This window comes from Coregonus lavaretus (assembly GCF_964263955.1).
Source record: "Coregonus lavaretus genome assembly, chromosome: 23".
Classification (NCBI taxonomy): Eukaryota; Metazoa; Chordata; class Actinopteri; order Salmoniformes; family Salmonidae; genus Coregonus; species Coregonus lavaretus.
Window position 1 is genome coordinate 17,934,702 of NC_140010.1, and position 14,558 is coordinate 17,949,259.

The 14,558-nt window shown below is 42.0% G+C and overlaps 1 protein-coding gene across 2 annotated transcripts; it reads left to right on the forward strand.

Annotated features, from left to right (window-relative positions):
* Positions 1-2,035: 2,035 nt before the first annotated feature.
* On the forward strand, positions 2,036-13,771 carry LOC311150688 (BTB/POZ domain-containing protein KCTD1-like). 2 transcript variants are annotated; one of them, XM_084188197.1, is made up of 6 exons: positions 2,036-2,462; positions 3,102-3,251; positions 8,013-8,191; positions 9,503-9,647; positions 10,595-10,900; positions 12,099-13,771. In XM_084188197.1, exons 2-6 carry the CDS (start codon positions 3,222-3,224, stop codon positions 12,261-12,263), a joined length of 825 nt encoding a protein of 274 aa, XP_084044323.1. In that variant the 5' UTR covers positions 2,036-2,462; positions 3,102-3,221; the 3' UTR covers positions 12,264-13,771. The 2 variants fall into 2 exon arrangements, with proteins under 2 accessions (XP_084044323.1, XP_084044324.1); XM_084188198.1 differs by lacking the exon at positions 3,102-3,251 and having other exon boundaries at positions 2,086-2,462.
* Positions 13,772-14,558: the final 787 nt, after the last annotated feature.

Genomic DNA, 14,558 nt, shown 5'->3' on the forward strand with positions numbered 1-14,558 from the left:
AGACCTGAGGAATCCCCCAAAAATTGTCAAAAGCCACCCACGGACACCCCATGCCAATCCAACCCCAACAACAAGTATACAGTATCGGTTCTCTAAGTTTGACAAGTAGTATGATGCTGCGTTCTTTTCCCCTGTTCAGAGAAATTAGTCATTGAAGTCACTTGCATTATTTACCATAAAGTAGTGTGAGAGTACCAGGTTTTGACAACTAGATGCAGCTGTTCCTGCTATACCGCCACAATTTATTTTCATAATGAGCCAAATCTATTGGTTTTCTACCCAAATTTGCTAAATAAATGTTGTGATCTATTTAATAAACACAAGAGACCAGCAAAATGGATAAAACAAAGAGTGTGGCGGTATAGCAGGAACCGCAGCATCTAGTGGTCAAAACCTGGTACTTTCACACTACATTATGGTAAATAATACAAGCGACTTCAATGACTAATTTCTCTGAAGAGGGGAAAAAAAACATCTCCAGAATCACAAGGAATGAATTACATAGTATGGAGAAGCAATACTACAAGCCAGCTTCATACTACTTGTCAAACTTAGAGAACTGATACTGTATACTGGTTGTTGGGGTGGGATTGGCATGGGGTGTGGGGGTTCCATGGGTGGCTTTTGACATTTTTTGGGGATTCCTTCGTGTTATACTCATTGGTAGGAGGAAATTTGGTCCATTTGGGTACTATATTTATTGAATATTATCTGAATCCTATAAATTAAAATGGTCAATTTGGGTGCAATCAATTAGTTTAATTTCTCAGAAATGTTTCAGGAATGCTAATCGTATTTGTTAATGACTACAGAAACGATTTCAGAACAATCTGAGATGGTGGGTGTCCATTTTTTGTGCTTTTGAGGTGGAACAACCCAATAGTATGATGCTCACATCTAGCATGTTTGAGTACATGGAAAACTTTTACTGAAAAGGCACCTGCTTTAACATAAATATATCTATCTTATAAATATATCTATATCTATCTTCAAGCAATACTATTCTTATGACTTTCAGCCATGATGTGTCAAGCACTAGTTACACAGCTGTATTCATCCTTTCTTCTCATTTGAGTTTTGAATAGCTTCTTTCAGGAAGGACAGACACAGCAGATGAACATCAACATCAGTTAACATTTCTGCTGCGGTTATGGAGCAATTAACGCATATTATTCTGTAACCTATGATGGTGAATAGATTTGCATAGATGTGAGATCCTTGTATTCCCTATTCAGAGCAACTAGTGCTTTTAACAGCAGGGGGCGAGAGAGAGAATGGAAGAATGTTTATTTTATTATTGTGCTTATTTGTAAACTGGGAGGGGGTTTAACACTGGTTTTAATGTCTACGGTTCAAGAGCAGTAGATGGGATTCAAATAAACTGGTTCACTGTTGAACATAGTTCTCTCATTCTAAAATGTAGGGTGAATAAGTTATATATGGCATGTGTCTCTGTTATAGGGAAAAGCCATGTAAAAGATAAGGATATCATTTAAATTATTGTACACCCAGGTTACATAAACATGTAATGTTCTGCATTATATACAAATCAATGAAAGGAAGAACTTCACTCAGATGGCACAATGCCATTTGCTGTCAATATCCCGCAGTTTGAAACTAAAAGCTTAAGAGCCTCAATCTTCCTGAAATGATGCATGGTTGAACGTTTGAAATGAGCTCGTGCATGAGCCCCGGGCGCTGATTCAGACTTGATTGGGGCAAAGCAGGCTGCAAGTGCTTATTTATATAACTACGTCATTTGGGAGGTTGGCCAAAGGAAAAAAATAAAAAAGGAAGTGTCGATTTTCCATTAGAATCCATTGATTAAAAAAAGTTGATTGTAATCAACTAGTTGTGTGATGCACATGCTGTTTCCATTTATGTTAGCGCTCCAGATCTTAGAAGACACACGTTTGGAATAAAAAAAATAAAGAAAGACTCAACCAACAATCTATATAATTATCATCATCTGCTGCTTTTCCTCCCTGGCAAAGAAACACTACATCCATTTGCAGAAATCGCCCGCGGGAATGTTACATCAAAACTAATCATAACGATTAAAATCAGCGTTTCTGTGCGAGAGGAAGGCAATAGGCTAGTTGGCGGCAGGAGTGAGGATGTTGTATGCCGAAAAAACAGCAAGATATCTTTATACGATTTTATGAAGAAATATAAAATACATTTTCCAGAAAGGCGGACGCACTGCTGTAAGTGATCTGCTCTTTAGCTCGGAGTTTTATTGTGGAGATTGGTTTAGACTGGGGTAGAGACATGAGCTAATTGTATCCTGATCTTTGCCTTGAGGGGTTTCGGAGCCCTGGAGCAAGTACTCTCTGTATTTTGTTCTGTCTACCTTAGCCAAGCTATTGCATTTCTCACCAGTGTAGGAAGGGAAGCAGCTCGCAGCGAAATCGGAGAGAAGGGGTTCTCAAAAAGATACTTTATGCCCATCCATGTTTCAGGTAAGCGGAGATTTATTTGGTTTGCTAATATTTCCGAAGCTGGTTTGACTGGGACATTCAAGGCGCAGCCGCTTTTACGCATGTGCCAGGCGATGAGCACCATAGTTCTAACAAAATATTTAACCACTTCCTGGATGTTGTTCGGTGTTTAACAACTGTATGTTTGTTAAAGTGCCAACGACTGGCTTCAAATGCTTATTTTTATTTTCACCGAATTGTACGACCTTCGGTGAGCAAACACCGTAGCTATCCGCCCGTGTGAATTCGCTCCTGGCGCATTAGCCTACTTCAGCCCCTAACACATTATTGTCTCCGTTTTCCCCGTCGGACTTCTTGTCACACACTCTTATTACAAACATATTATAGGCATTTCGATAGGCTTTTCCTATATTCGTTTGTTCTAAACCAGTTTCATTTCCTTAGTGCCCCAGATCTGGCTAATGAAAGACGCCATTGTGGAGTAATTTTGCCGGAGGGGTTTTCTTATTTTGTAAGACAGGACGTACCTATTCAACACACGTCAATGCAGATTCTGTGAATAATGTCTTTGTATTCGCCGTCATTTTGTAACGATAACCCTATCTATGTAAACCAAGAGAAAATGTAGGCTACAGTATTTTCCTTTTGCTTCCCATATAGATCTCTTGCGGGGCTGACCTATACCCGTGCGCAGGGAATTCCACGGTACAGACGCGCCACTGCAAATAATTAAACTCCCGGGCGGAAGTCTGGATCTATGTTTGCATCTTTGTAGCTGTGATGTTATGGAGACAAAACATGATATATATGGTTAGTATTATCAGTGTACAAATTCACATTTTACATTGTTTGTGTAATAAATTAGCCTACTAGTATGATCTATGCTTGCGCATCAGGATGTGGCCACAATGGATATGGACACAATGAACACACTATGCAACTTTTTTGAACTTCTAATTGCCATTTGCCAATCTACATCCAACAGTATACAGGCTGCTGGTAACATATTTGTACGGCTATCCTACAAGTTTACACATATGTTTATGTGCTTCTTTACGACATCCACCATGTAATTATTTAATTCTGACCAAGGCACACTAGTGCAGTGAATGTGATTACGTGCCATTTTAATGCCAGAAAGTAAAACGCGCGCAGATGTTGGAACAGTGAAGTATTCCTTACTTTTGAGTAAAATGCGTGGCTGTAGGAGCGTTCACTGGAGGGCGCTGTTATGACAAGAGCAACATTGGCATCTGTGCTTAAAAGGGCACCATGTCTCACATTGCATTTAATGGTGTCCACTTATGTACAGAATTTAGTCGTGAACAGACATGGTTATGATTTGTATCCCCAATTAGAACTATATAAATAAGTAATGTTAGTATTCAACATTTTCCCTCTCATAGTAAGTGCAATATGTTTCCAAGCAGTTACTACTTGAGTAATGTGCTTCTCACTTCTTGTCTCACCTGAGAGGATCTCCAAATGTGCAATGGGCACCTTTTTAAAAATGGCCATAGGCAAAAAAGTGGACACAACTGCCATCCTGATTCTGTAAACACTTGACTAGTGACTACCTGTGACTTGGTGTAAATGGCCTGATTTGAAATGCCAAGTGTATAAAGTGTTCCAAATTACAAGGTACAGTTGCACTATGGGAAATTAAGGGCTTCTTAGAGTGCTGACGCTACACCCATTATTGGATCATTACATGTTTAAAAGTTTTAGGACTTGATGGGGGAGGAAAAATATTCCTACGAAATTCCTTCTTGTGCATGTAGCCTTGTTACATTGTTAACAATGTTTGTTCCACACACACCATGTAAAGTATTTGTTGAAAACTAAACACCGAAACTGAGTTTAGTCCGACAACAAAAGCTTTGATCCATTGTGCCAACTCCAGATTTGTTTGAACAGGTTGGGGTGTGGATGCGGTCAACACAATTACACCAGACTAGGGTAAACAAGCAAGTCACTTGAGACAGAGCAATTTTAAATTTGTTTAGTGTGTTCTTGCAGTATAAATGTAGGAACTTGTGTAGCAAGGGAACATTGAACCACTAACAAATGGTAGAGCATGTGTTTTGTATACACATAGCTATGTGGTAGGCCTACATTATTCAAAATGGCAACAGGTGGGAAGACTGACTGCAGCAGTTCTGAAAGGAAACGGGATGAAAGGAATGGGTGTATTGTGTCAGGCCACCCACAGCATTGCGCCATCATGGAGTCTGTGCTCTATCGGTGCTTTGCAGTGTGTTGCTTGTCAGGTTCTACTGATGATCTTATCACCTCAGTATTCTGGGTCATAGCTAGACATAATCATACTGGTGGTCCATGCCACAGTAGACATGAGTTTTAGATTTGTACTGTATGAGTTGAAAGGTGCTCCTGCTGTTTGAAGGTAGGAGTAGTCGACCTGAAAAATAATCCGCAGGACATGGTTTTAATTTGATTTGGCATGAAGTAGTTGTGCTACAAGTACTCAATCCCATGCTCCCGTTCTATCTCCCTCGCTCCATGGTGCACACACACACACATACCTACACACACTTTCATGATTCTTAGCAGATTCTCCACTCCATCCACTTTCATGATGACAAGGCTTTGAGGAAAGCCAATTCCAGCGAGCTGGTTTACAGGACTTACTTTCTCCACACACACCATCTCCCACAAATTAGTCGGGGAACAAATTACCTGCATTCTGAGTGTGATCTCACGCACTTTGCTGGCTGCCTTACACAGGTCCCCCTTTTGAAGAGCGGCCGTGTGGTTTCTTCCTCTTTGTTCACCCCGCGGGCCCCTCTGCCTTCTGCGAGAGGGATTCTGGAGTTGAATTTTAAAACTATGCATGGCGGCTGTCTGCCTGCGCTTATCAGCTCGTGCACAAACGAACTGCATGCAAATCAGGGCAGGATCACACGCCACAGTTGAGGCCTGCACTCAAAGGCAGGCTTAATTGCTAATTGGGTATCTAGGTGTGAAACCCACACTGCCAAAACAGAGAAGTAAAAACATGGATGTTTTAATGCCAGTTGTGGTTGTTTTTAATTAATTTATTCAATTTTAACTTATTTAAAATGAGTGGATTGGATTTCCTGAATGTTTTGGGAAAATAACCCAAGACTTCCAACATGAATCTAACATGCATGTTGTTTCTTGGGATTCTGTATACGCTACAATAAGAGGTCTGATGTTGTGGATTCAAAGGTATCATATTATGATCTGTTGTAATCTTTGGACATGTTTTATTCCTCTTTTTGAAAGAGAATAATAATTGCCTGTGGCTCTCTGATTGGCCATTAGATTAGATCTAGAAGTGACTTTGAAGTCTGCATATTTCTGGTATAGACCAAGACCATAATGCTTTATACGGGGAGCTGTTTTTTTGGCTGTGAGAATGGTAGGTACCTGACTACTTGTAAGAAGGGCACCTGGACATAAGTATTAATGAGATAAGACTAAAGAAAAGCCCATCACAGACACGTCATTGTGAAACAAAGTAGAAATGTATCCACAACAGTTACACATCAGGATCCTGCTAGTTTATGTAAAATGGGTGGGAGGGTCACTGTTTTCATTTGCTCTTAAAATCTCCACCACAATCTTAGCCCTCCTGAATATGGCCCATTGTTCTGGGAGAATACTATGTGTCAGCTTTATGTGAGTAAACAGGTCTTGAGATGGTGTGCTACAGAGACTAAAAGGGTCTATGGAAAGGTTCATCCAGGGTCACCAACACCCTGGGGGCTAGTGTGTGTGCATGTTTTAGATGAAACTGTTATTATTTTTCTTATTTTTTTTCGTGAACAAAAAATTAACTGCTATCTACTGTGTTTTAATGTCATTTGGTTAGTCACTGAACACTGCACTGTTAGTGTTACTGTGAGTTTTGTATTTTCACCAAGGACTTGTTGCCAGACTTCTGGACAAGGTTTAGTTTCTGATTCAGGCTAGATTGAAAAGCAATGTTCAGCCTATGTTAGTGCTTGAGAGGCAGCTGGAACAAAGGATGACGGGAGGAAATAGAAAGGGCAAAGGCGAGGGCGCAAATCCAGGTGTGCGTCGTGGATATACCTGCGCTTTTGGGGTGGTCCAATCTTGAATCTGATGTCTGATTTATATAGAATATGCTACACCTTTTAGCAGACAAACAGTAAATGCGACAATACCTGCTTTTTATAACAACGACAACCCTAGAAACCCTGAGGCACTAGAATGCTAATGTTGTCCGGGGCTTTGACTTATCCATACAACCATTGCAAAAGCGGCAGTGACTGCCACAGCATCGCTCTTGTGTGTGCTGCTTCCACCCATTCACGGATCTCCGGAGTCTGCAGGTGGAAACAGACAGCATCTCCAACTTGAAGCCTGTTTTTCGTGCGCCAGGTTTGATAATGGACGCAACGGATATCATGGATTTAACGCATCAGAAAACGAGAAAACGCCCGCGTCCAATCAGTTCTGTGGATGAGTCCGTAGTACAAGCGTCCCTGAAACGAATCTCAATGCGAACGGCGGAATGCGGGGACGCTCCGTTCATATACTCAAGAGGCGACCCCTTACCTGCAGCATCACTGAAGCAGAATGATTATTCTGTGTCTTCCTCGCCAGCCACAGTTTTGTCAGCGCAGGTAGGCTAATGGAGATTTAGTCCAATTCGTTGCAGCAAACTTCGGTTGTCAAATTACTTGCGACATGACATGGCTACACTTCATTGTAGGGGCTTTGTTTGATGTCGACTGCCTAGTGCCTACCCATCAACAGTGGAAGTTGTTGGATATTTATTTGATGTGAATATCATCAATGCCAAATTGTTTTGTATGCATTTTCCCACATTGATAAAATCGGTTCAGCAGAGCAAATATCATTCTAGATTTAATCCCGATTTTTCCATTAAGGTTTTGCAATTCCCTGTGTAATTACTACTTAATAAAAATTATAACATTACATTTCTTCCTCCAATGACAGTGTTTTCATATTATTGTGTAGAGATGGACCTGTTTTATTTTCTTATTGGCTCAGAGGAGGGTCTTGAATTTGTGATTGATTGAGAAACTCAATTTGTTCTGTGTTCCATTAGAAATTATTGCCAGCTAATTGTGTTTTTAGGTTAGCAGGGAACATTTATTCTAAATCTTATTACATTATTCAAATCTAGACTGATTATTGCTCTTTTCGGTATGTGTGAAATTGCTGTTCCAAATTAATTTGGCTTTGGAAGATGATTATGCCCAACAGATATGGAGGGTTGTGGTTGGTATCATTCAAGTCAAGGTCAGGAAATACTATGCTAGTGTAACTCAGCGACATCTATTCTCTCAGTCCTGACAGAACAGAAGAGTTGGACCTTAGCCAACTATTTGACCATAACTTTTTCAGAATGATGAGGAGAATATTGTCTGGCCAATCAGTCTTGCAATGTTTTTTAACTGGTGCACATTTACCAATGGAAAAATGCACATTTACATCCATATTATGAACAGATCATTTTCATGGCTTCTCGATTCAATCTGTACTGTCCAGCATATTGATAATCATTAATATGATTTGTCTACTTGTTTGTGACAGGATAACCGTTCCAGCATGTCCAGGCCCATGATCACCAGATCACCAGCATCCCCCTTGAGTAACCAGGGCATCCCGACGGCCGCCCAGCTCACCAAGTCCAATGCCCCCGTGCACATTGACGTGGGTGGACACATGTACACCAGCAGTCTGGCCACGTTAACCAAGTACCCAGAGTCCAGGTAAGCACATGTGACCACTCTCCTATTGATGCAGTTCCTCAATTATAATTTACTAAACATATGTCTTTGTTTTGGTACCTTTTAGGTACACAACGCCACAGTGTTTTCATCAAAGACCTTCATATGTGGATCTAGAGGGTGTTTGGGATGATTGAGGTTGAAAGTGAGATGATGATGTAGCTAGTAGCCTAGCCCATCATGTCAGCCGTGTTTATCTGGATTAGCTCTCGGACTGCCTAACGTCATAATTTAACAGCTCAGAAAAGACAAGTGTCAAAGTTCATCCAATCACAATGATTCAGCACTCAAATGGATGAATGAGGTGGGAAAGATTGGATTTGAACACAGGGCTTGATATTACAGAGAAAAAAAATCACATTCAAACTCATATTATGATTATTGAGGCTATTCTACAATACCCTGATTACAATTACTATCCATTGTCACAATATTTCCACACAATACCAAATACAAAATGGCCTCAATTTTTCAAGCCCGCCCCAGAGTTATTTTGAGCAGTAAACATTTGCAGGGCTCAAAAGTCCAAACTGCAGACAAAAGCATCTCAGTTAATCTGACAGATGTCCCAGCAGCAGTAAAAGGCCAAAGGGCGCGGGGCCATCTGGAGGCAGGAGGGCCACTCTGCAGCCTGAGGCCGGGCCCCCAGGGCGCCATCCTGCCTCGGGCATCTCTCTACCAGCTGGCCCTGACCCCTCCATCAGACCACAGCACAGCTCTCATCTCATCCATGCCGCTTCATTTCTCTATTCATTTATTTCTCCCATTTTCTTTCCCTCTCATTCTCTCCTTCTGTTTATGTCTCTCTTCCTCTCTGTCTGTTTCTTTCTCTCTCACTCTCTCACTGTTTTTCTCTCCCTCCCTATATCTCTCCCACTCTCTTTCTCTGTGCATGGAGCAGAGTAATGTGTGCATCACTCAACAAAGGTGTGAAAGAAATCAAACACCCACATCTAGTGAGTCATAGAATCTGCACATGAGTCACTGTCCTGTAGCCATATTAGGTGATCTTTTCCTATGCTCAAAACCACACCTGGTGTACTGTCAATTCAAATGTATAGCTCAACAGCTCAACTCAAGAGTAGCAGCAGTTTGTTTGGCCCTATAACAAATGATATATTGAAGGAAAACAAATATCTACACATTGTTGTATGCACATTGACCGAAAGGTCTTCGTCAGGCGAGATTACCGACCGAGAATGTCATCAAGCTTTTGCCTCTAGGTCATATGTTTATAGACATCTTTCTCTCTCCACCTTCTAACTGTCTCCACCTTTCTTTCTCTCCCTCTAGAATCGGGCGTCTCTTCGACGGCACAGAGCCCATAGTGTTGGACAGCCTGAAGCAGCACTACTTCATAGACAGGGATGGACACATGTTCCGCTACATCCTCAACTTCCTCAGGATCTCCAAGCTCCTCATCCCAGACGACTTCAAAGTGAGTGTCTGACTGTCCCTTCCACTGCAATCAATCAGCTAGCCATCACTAGTCCCCAAACATTCAGGGGAACAAAGTGGACACCTTAGTCATGGGCAACCCTCAGTACTTGGTCTCCCTAGGATTGGTGCTGACAGATTACATACTGTGTGGAGTTACAAGTTCTGAAATAGTAGGATTTTATACCTTATGTGTTTCTAGATAAAGTAATCTTAAGACATCATGCGTTAGAGACCTTCGTTTTGCAGTAGATTTGTTGCTTGATTCTTATCCCCCTATGTTTCTGTATGTTGTATGAGTGTCCAGAAGAGTCACTGATCCTCACTGTATGTGATACATTTGTATTCTGTTTGCTAGCTTTTTGCGTCATTTAGCCCTTAATTACAAACTTGCCCCCAGAGAAAACAAATAATCATATTATCTGATGGACTGTCCACACAGTGACTCAATCAGGGGGAAAGTATATCAGCTAAAATAAGCAAAGACGAAAGACTAGCCCAAGTTCAGACCGAGGCCAAATTCACCCTGACAGATGCGCAGATGTGACACTGAGGAGTCTGAGAAAAATTGGAATGTGCGATTAAGCCCCTCGGTCCTATGGGTAAGATATCCCACACGGTCTCAGTGGGGTTTTTGGTAGCCTAGATACCTGCCTGGTCTTCACACAGTTTGTTCGTATGAATGTCTATTATTCCTTTTTGTTCTCATTCCTGTTATGGTGGATGGAACTCTTCCAGCATCCCCTGTGTTTGGCCATCTCTTTTACTAGGATATAGAAGTGGAGGCAATGTGTTGGGAACCCATACAGTTCTTTCACCCATATGAAAGAGATGAGACAAAGGAGGAAAGGAAATAAGAAACCCATTATACAGTATTGAGACATCCTTTGCCTCAGCCTGACTTGTCCTATCCTCACTGACCTGTCCCCTCTGTGCTGCCCCCTGCAGGACTACAGTCTGCTGTACGAGGAGGCCCGGTACTTCCAGCTGCAGCCCATGCTGGCCGAGCTGGAGCGATGGCGCCAGGACCGCGACCTGGCCCGGGTGTCACGCCCCTGCGAGTGCCTGGTGGTGCGCGTGGCACCCGACCTGGGAGAGAGGATCACGCTGAGCGGAGACAAAGCCCTCATCGAGGACGTGTTCCCAGAGATCGGAGACGTCATGTGCAACTCTGTCAACGCAGGCTGGAACCACGACTCCACACACGTAATCCGCTTCCCGCTCAATGGATACTGCCACCTCAACTCCGTCCAGGTGAGGGCAGAGGACACCAGACACACGCGCATGCCATGGCCACTCTAAGGAAACTCCATGTTCACCCAATATCGATGTTGTATAGTAGGCTAGATATAAATGTTCCCCTTATGTTCATCAGTTATGATGAAACCATTGTCTCAGTCAGAGATGCATCAATAAATGAAAGCACAGAAACATTATTAAATATGTAGGACAACGTTTCCTCATTCTTACTGTATATTGCAGGAAGCTTTTCTCTCTCGCATACACACACACACACACACACACACACAAACCACTCAAGTTTATGCAGTGGAGAGAGGGACCGAGAGAGAGAGTGGGAGAGAGAGCTCCACTCTGCTCCATGGCAGGTTGTCCTGAGGCAGGGCCCATAATTCTGTTTGGTTATTAAAGCACGCCGGTGGTGGGTGCTGTATCTGGGCCTAATGGAGGCAGGGTGTGGGGCGGAGGGGGGGGGGGAGAGACTGCCAGCAGTGGGGGGAAGGATGCCAGCAGTGGGGGGACCTTTGTAGTTCTGGCGGGGGCTCTGGCCTGGGGCTGGGGGAGAGAAGGGCGTGCTGAGCAGCCCACACTGAACCAAGTGGCAGAGAGAGAGAGAGAGAGAAAGGCCCTACTGCTCCCTGGGGCCTCTTTGATGGAATGTGATCCTGCTGCCCTCGGGACACGTCTGTAGATGTCTGCAAGGCTGCGGGGAAAAATCTACACATGCACAGAGACTCATGCACACACACAGAGACATACACACACACAGAGAGATATACACACACTTACAAACAATGAGAATAAGTCAGGCAGTGAGAATGAGAGGCTCTTGGTTTTGGGTAAGAAGGGATGGATGTCCCCTTCCAATATATTCCCCTTCATTTATCTGTGTCCTTTGTCATTATTCTTTTGCTATATAATCTGTTCTTCTCGGTTTTATCATCTCTAATGCCACTTCCTATCTCGTGCTAGTCTTGGGCGCATGTTGACACATGTTGTCATTGAGTTTGTTTCTAACTACTTAATACTACCAACTCTGATTGACCTGATGTTAAGAGCATTGGTTCTCTGTGTGACAGGAAAACACTTTTTATGTTTCTCAACATCTCTCTCCCCTCTCGTCAGGACAGCTAAATGTTTCTCTGTGTGTAACGTCTAAACAGTGTTAGCTATCATGTTACCTCAACACCCCTTCTCTCCTTGTGTCCACAAGGTCTTGGAGCGTCTGCAGCAGCGTGGCTTTGAGATCGTCGGATCATGTGGTGGGGGCGTGGACTCATCCCAGTTCAGCGAGTACGTCCTGAGGAGGGAACTGAGGAGGGCGGGCCAGAGAGGAGGGCCTAACTCAAACCGGATAAAACAGGAACAGCTGGACTAGAGACCTCCAAGACACACCGGGGGTGCTATACTTTTTTCGGTGGCAGCCAAGCGCTAGATGGGACGCAGCAGAGCTCTGTGGATTCTGGGTATAATGCTGCGCTCATGTGCTAATCAGAACTAGGAAACTCAGAAATTTCCGACATGCTAACTGGTTGAACGAGGCACGTGTATAACCACAACCAGTTAGCAGGTCAGAAATGTCTGAGTTTCCTAGTTCCGACTAGCATGTGAATGCGGCTTTATTTTTTTGTTTTGTTTCTTTGTCGTTCTACATTTATTTTAAATGTTTTACTTAAGAAGAACCACAGAGAAAGAGAGAGAACAAGGCGCGACAGGAGTTTTTTTTTTTTTTTTTTCTGCCATAAGAAGATACAGAACATTTGATAAGTTTATAATATCTCAAGGATGTTTGTGATTGTTCAAGCCAAGCCCCCATCAAAAGATATAAACAATTATTAATATTTTCCCAGGGTCCCCAAATAAAGTTTGTTTTAAAACTTTGAACCTACATTAGGTTAGATATGATTTCCATGATTAAGACCGTACAACATCTAAATGGTTTGATCACACATGTAGTGCAAGGCCATTCACTAGTGATTTGCAGTTTTTATTTACCCACTGGCATATTGGCCAAGTCAAATTGTTCTCCCATACTATAAAAACATTCACTGTAATGTGTTGCTAGAGACAGACAGACAGTGCTTTACATCATGGTGTTGTGAGAAGATCTCGGTTAGCATAAATGCCATTATTTTTAACAGAACTGAATGACACATTCTTATCCACAATCTTATTCACACAGGATGTTAAGTATCGTGATACATACAAATGAAGTGTTTTTACTTTAATCAAAGTTACCTTATTGGATTTTATACTATGAAATATAGTTCACATTAGTATTATCAATATTTTATGTCATAGACCATTCTATACTAACTAAATGAAAATTATTAAGTAAATTATTATAAGAAATGTCACTGCATTGCCTCTGTTTTGGTGACTAAGCCTAGAGAACAGAGGTGATTAATTCAGAGGATCCACAAGATCCTTTTGAGGGACATACTGTAATCGATATTTGCCATTGTATGTTGTTTTTTTTTACATTGAAATGGACACCTTTTTAAACGGCATAATGTTGCCTCATAAATGACTGAACAGCTGAGGCTAATACTATAAGACCCAAATTAAGATTTATTCTTAGGACATTGATGATATGAAGTGTGATTATCATAAACAATTTCTAACGTGATCTACCTACGCTCCCTAGATTTGAGTAAAGAGGAATGTAGCACTAAAATGTGAAATAAATCTTCAACTAAAGTTGTACTGATGGCTGATCCATTGTGTCTTGCTATGGTGCTAACAGAGAGAGAAGAGTGTTTATCGTTGTACATGATATCATACAATAGGTGTTGGTTCTTGTTGTGTGCTCTTATGTATGCTCAACACAAGCAGGCCAACAAAAATCTATTGTTGCTTTGCATTACATAAATTTCACACACCCTTAAACAAATGTTTCATTTTGGTGTTATAATAAGGTTGGTAGCAACATGGAAGATCGTTTTGGAATTCTGTTGCAGCTCCAGTCGACTACAAAATCCACAATGCTCTGTCTATGGGCTGGCTAACTAGGTAGGTAGCTAGCTAGCAAACGTAGCTACACACAATAATACCAAAGACTATATCTGCATGTAAAGTAGCTAGTTTGCTGTAAAATTGCCTAAACAAACTTCACTATCAATTTAGGAGTCTACAATCACACCATGTTCAACCTGCAGATTGAGGTGCCTCACAGACTGGAGTCTGACATTCGCAATGGTAGATATGCTTTTGAGGAGATGAGGAAACGTTGCCCATGCTACGTCAATGGGCTGCGCGGTGCATTCTGGGTGATTCTGGGACAAGGAGCGAATGGGAGTCTATTGGGCGCTAGCTCAAATACCCAACATTAGCACAAATTTAGTCAACAAGAAGTTCAACATTACAATTTTTTTCCGAGATGTGAGATAATTAACTTGCTATCTGTAATATTGTATAGCTTTGGAATCGTGACATTACGTACTTTCGTGAACACGATTGGTCGACAGTCTGCTGGGTGGTGCGTTATATGTTCCTTCATTCATTGGATTCCAATGTCCTTTCTATAATGTCTCTGGCAACGGTACCATGCAATGCACCCTGGACTAAAGAGGCAGACAAATAGGAAAAATGTTCTAGACCCTCCGTTAAAGTACACATTTCTCGAGGTAGGAATATCGCAAAAATATGATCAGTGGCTCATTTGAGAGAACAC

Bases quoted from the DNA above. Each gene is read 5' to 3' on its own strand.
- LOC311150688 (XM_084188197.1), top strand. From the start codon at position 3,222: ATGTTATGGAGACAAAACATGATATATATG. The intron at 8,192-9,502 runs GTAAGCACATGT...CTCTCCCTCTAG, and splicing joins ACCAAGTACCCAGAGTCCAG to AATCGGGCGTCTCTTCGACG. The intron at 10,901-12,098 runs GTGAGGGCAGAG...TGTGTCCACAAG, and splicing joins GCCACCTCAACTCCGTCCAG to GTCTTGGAGCGTCTGCAGCA.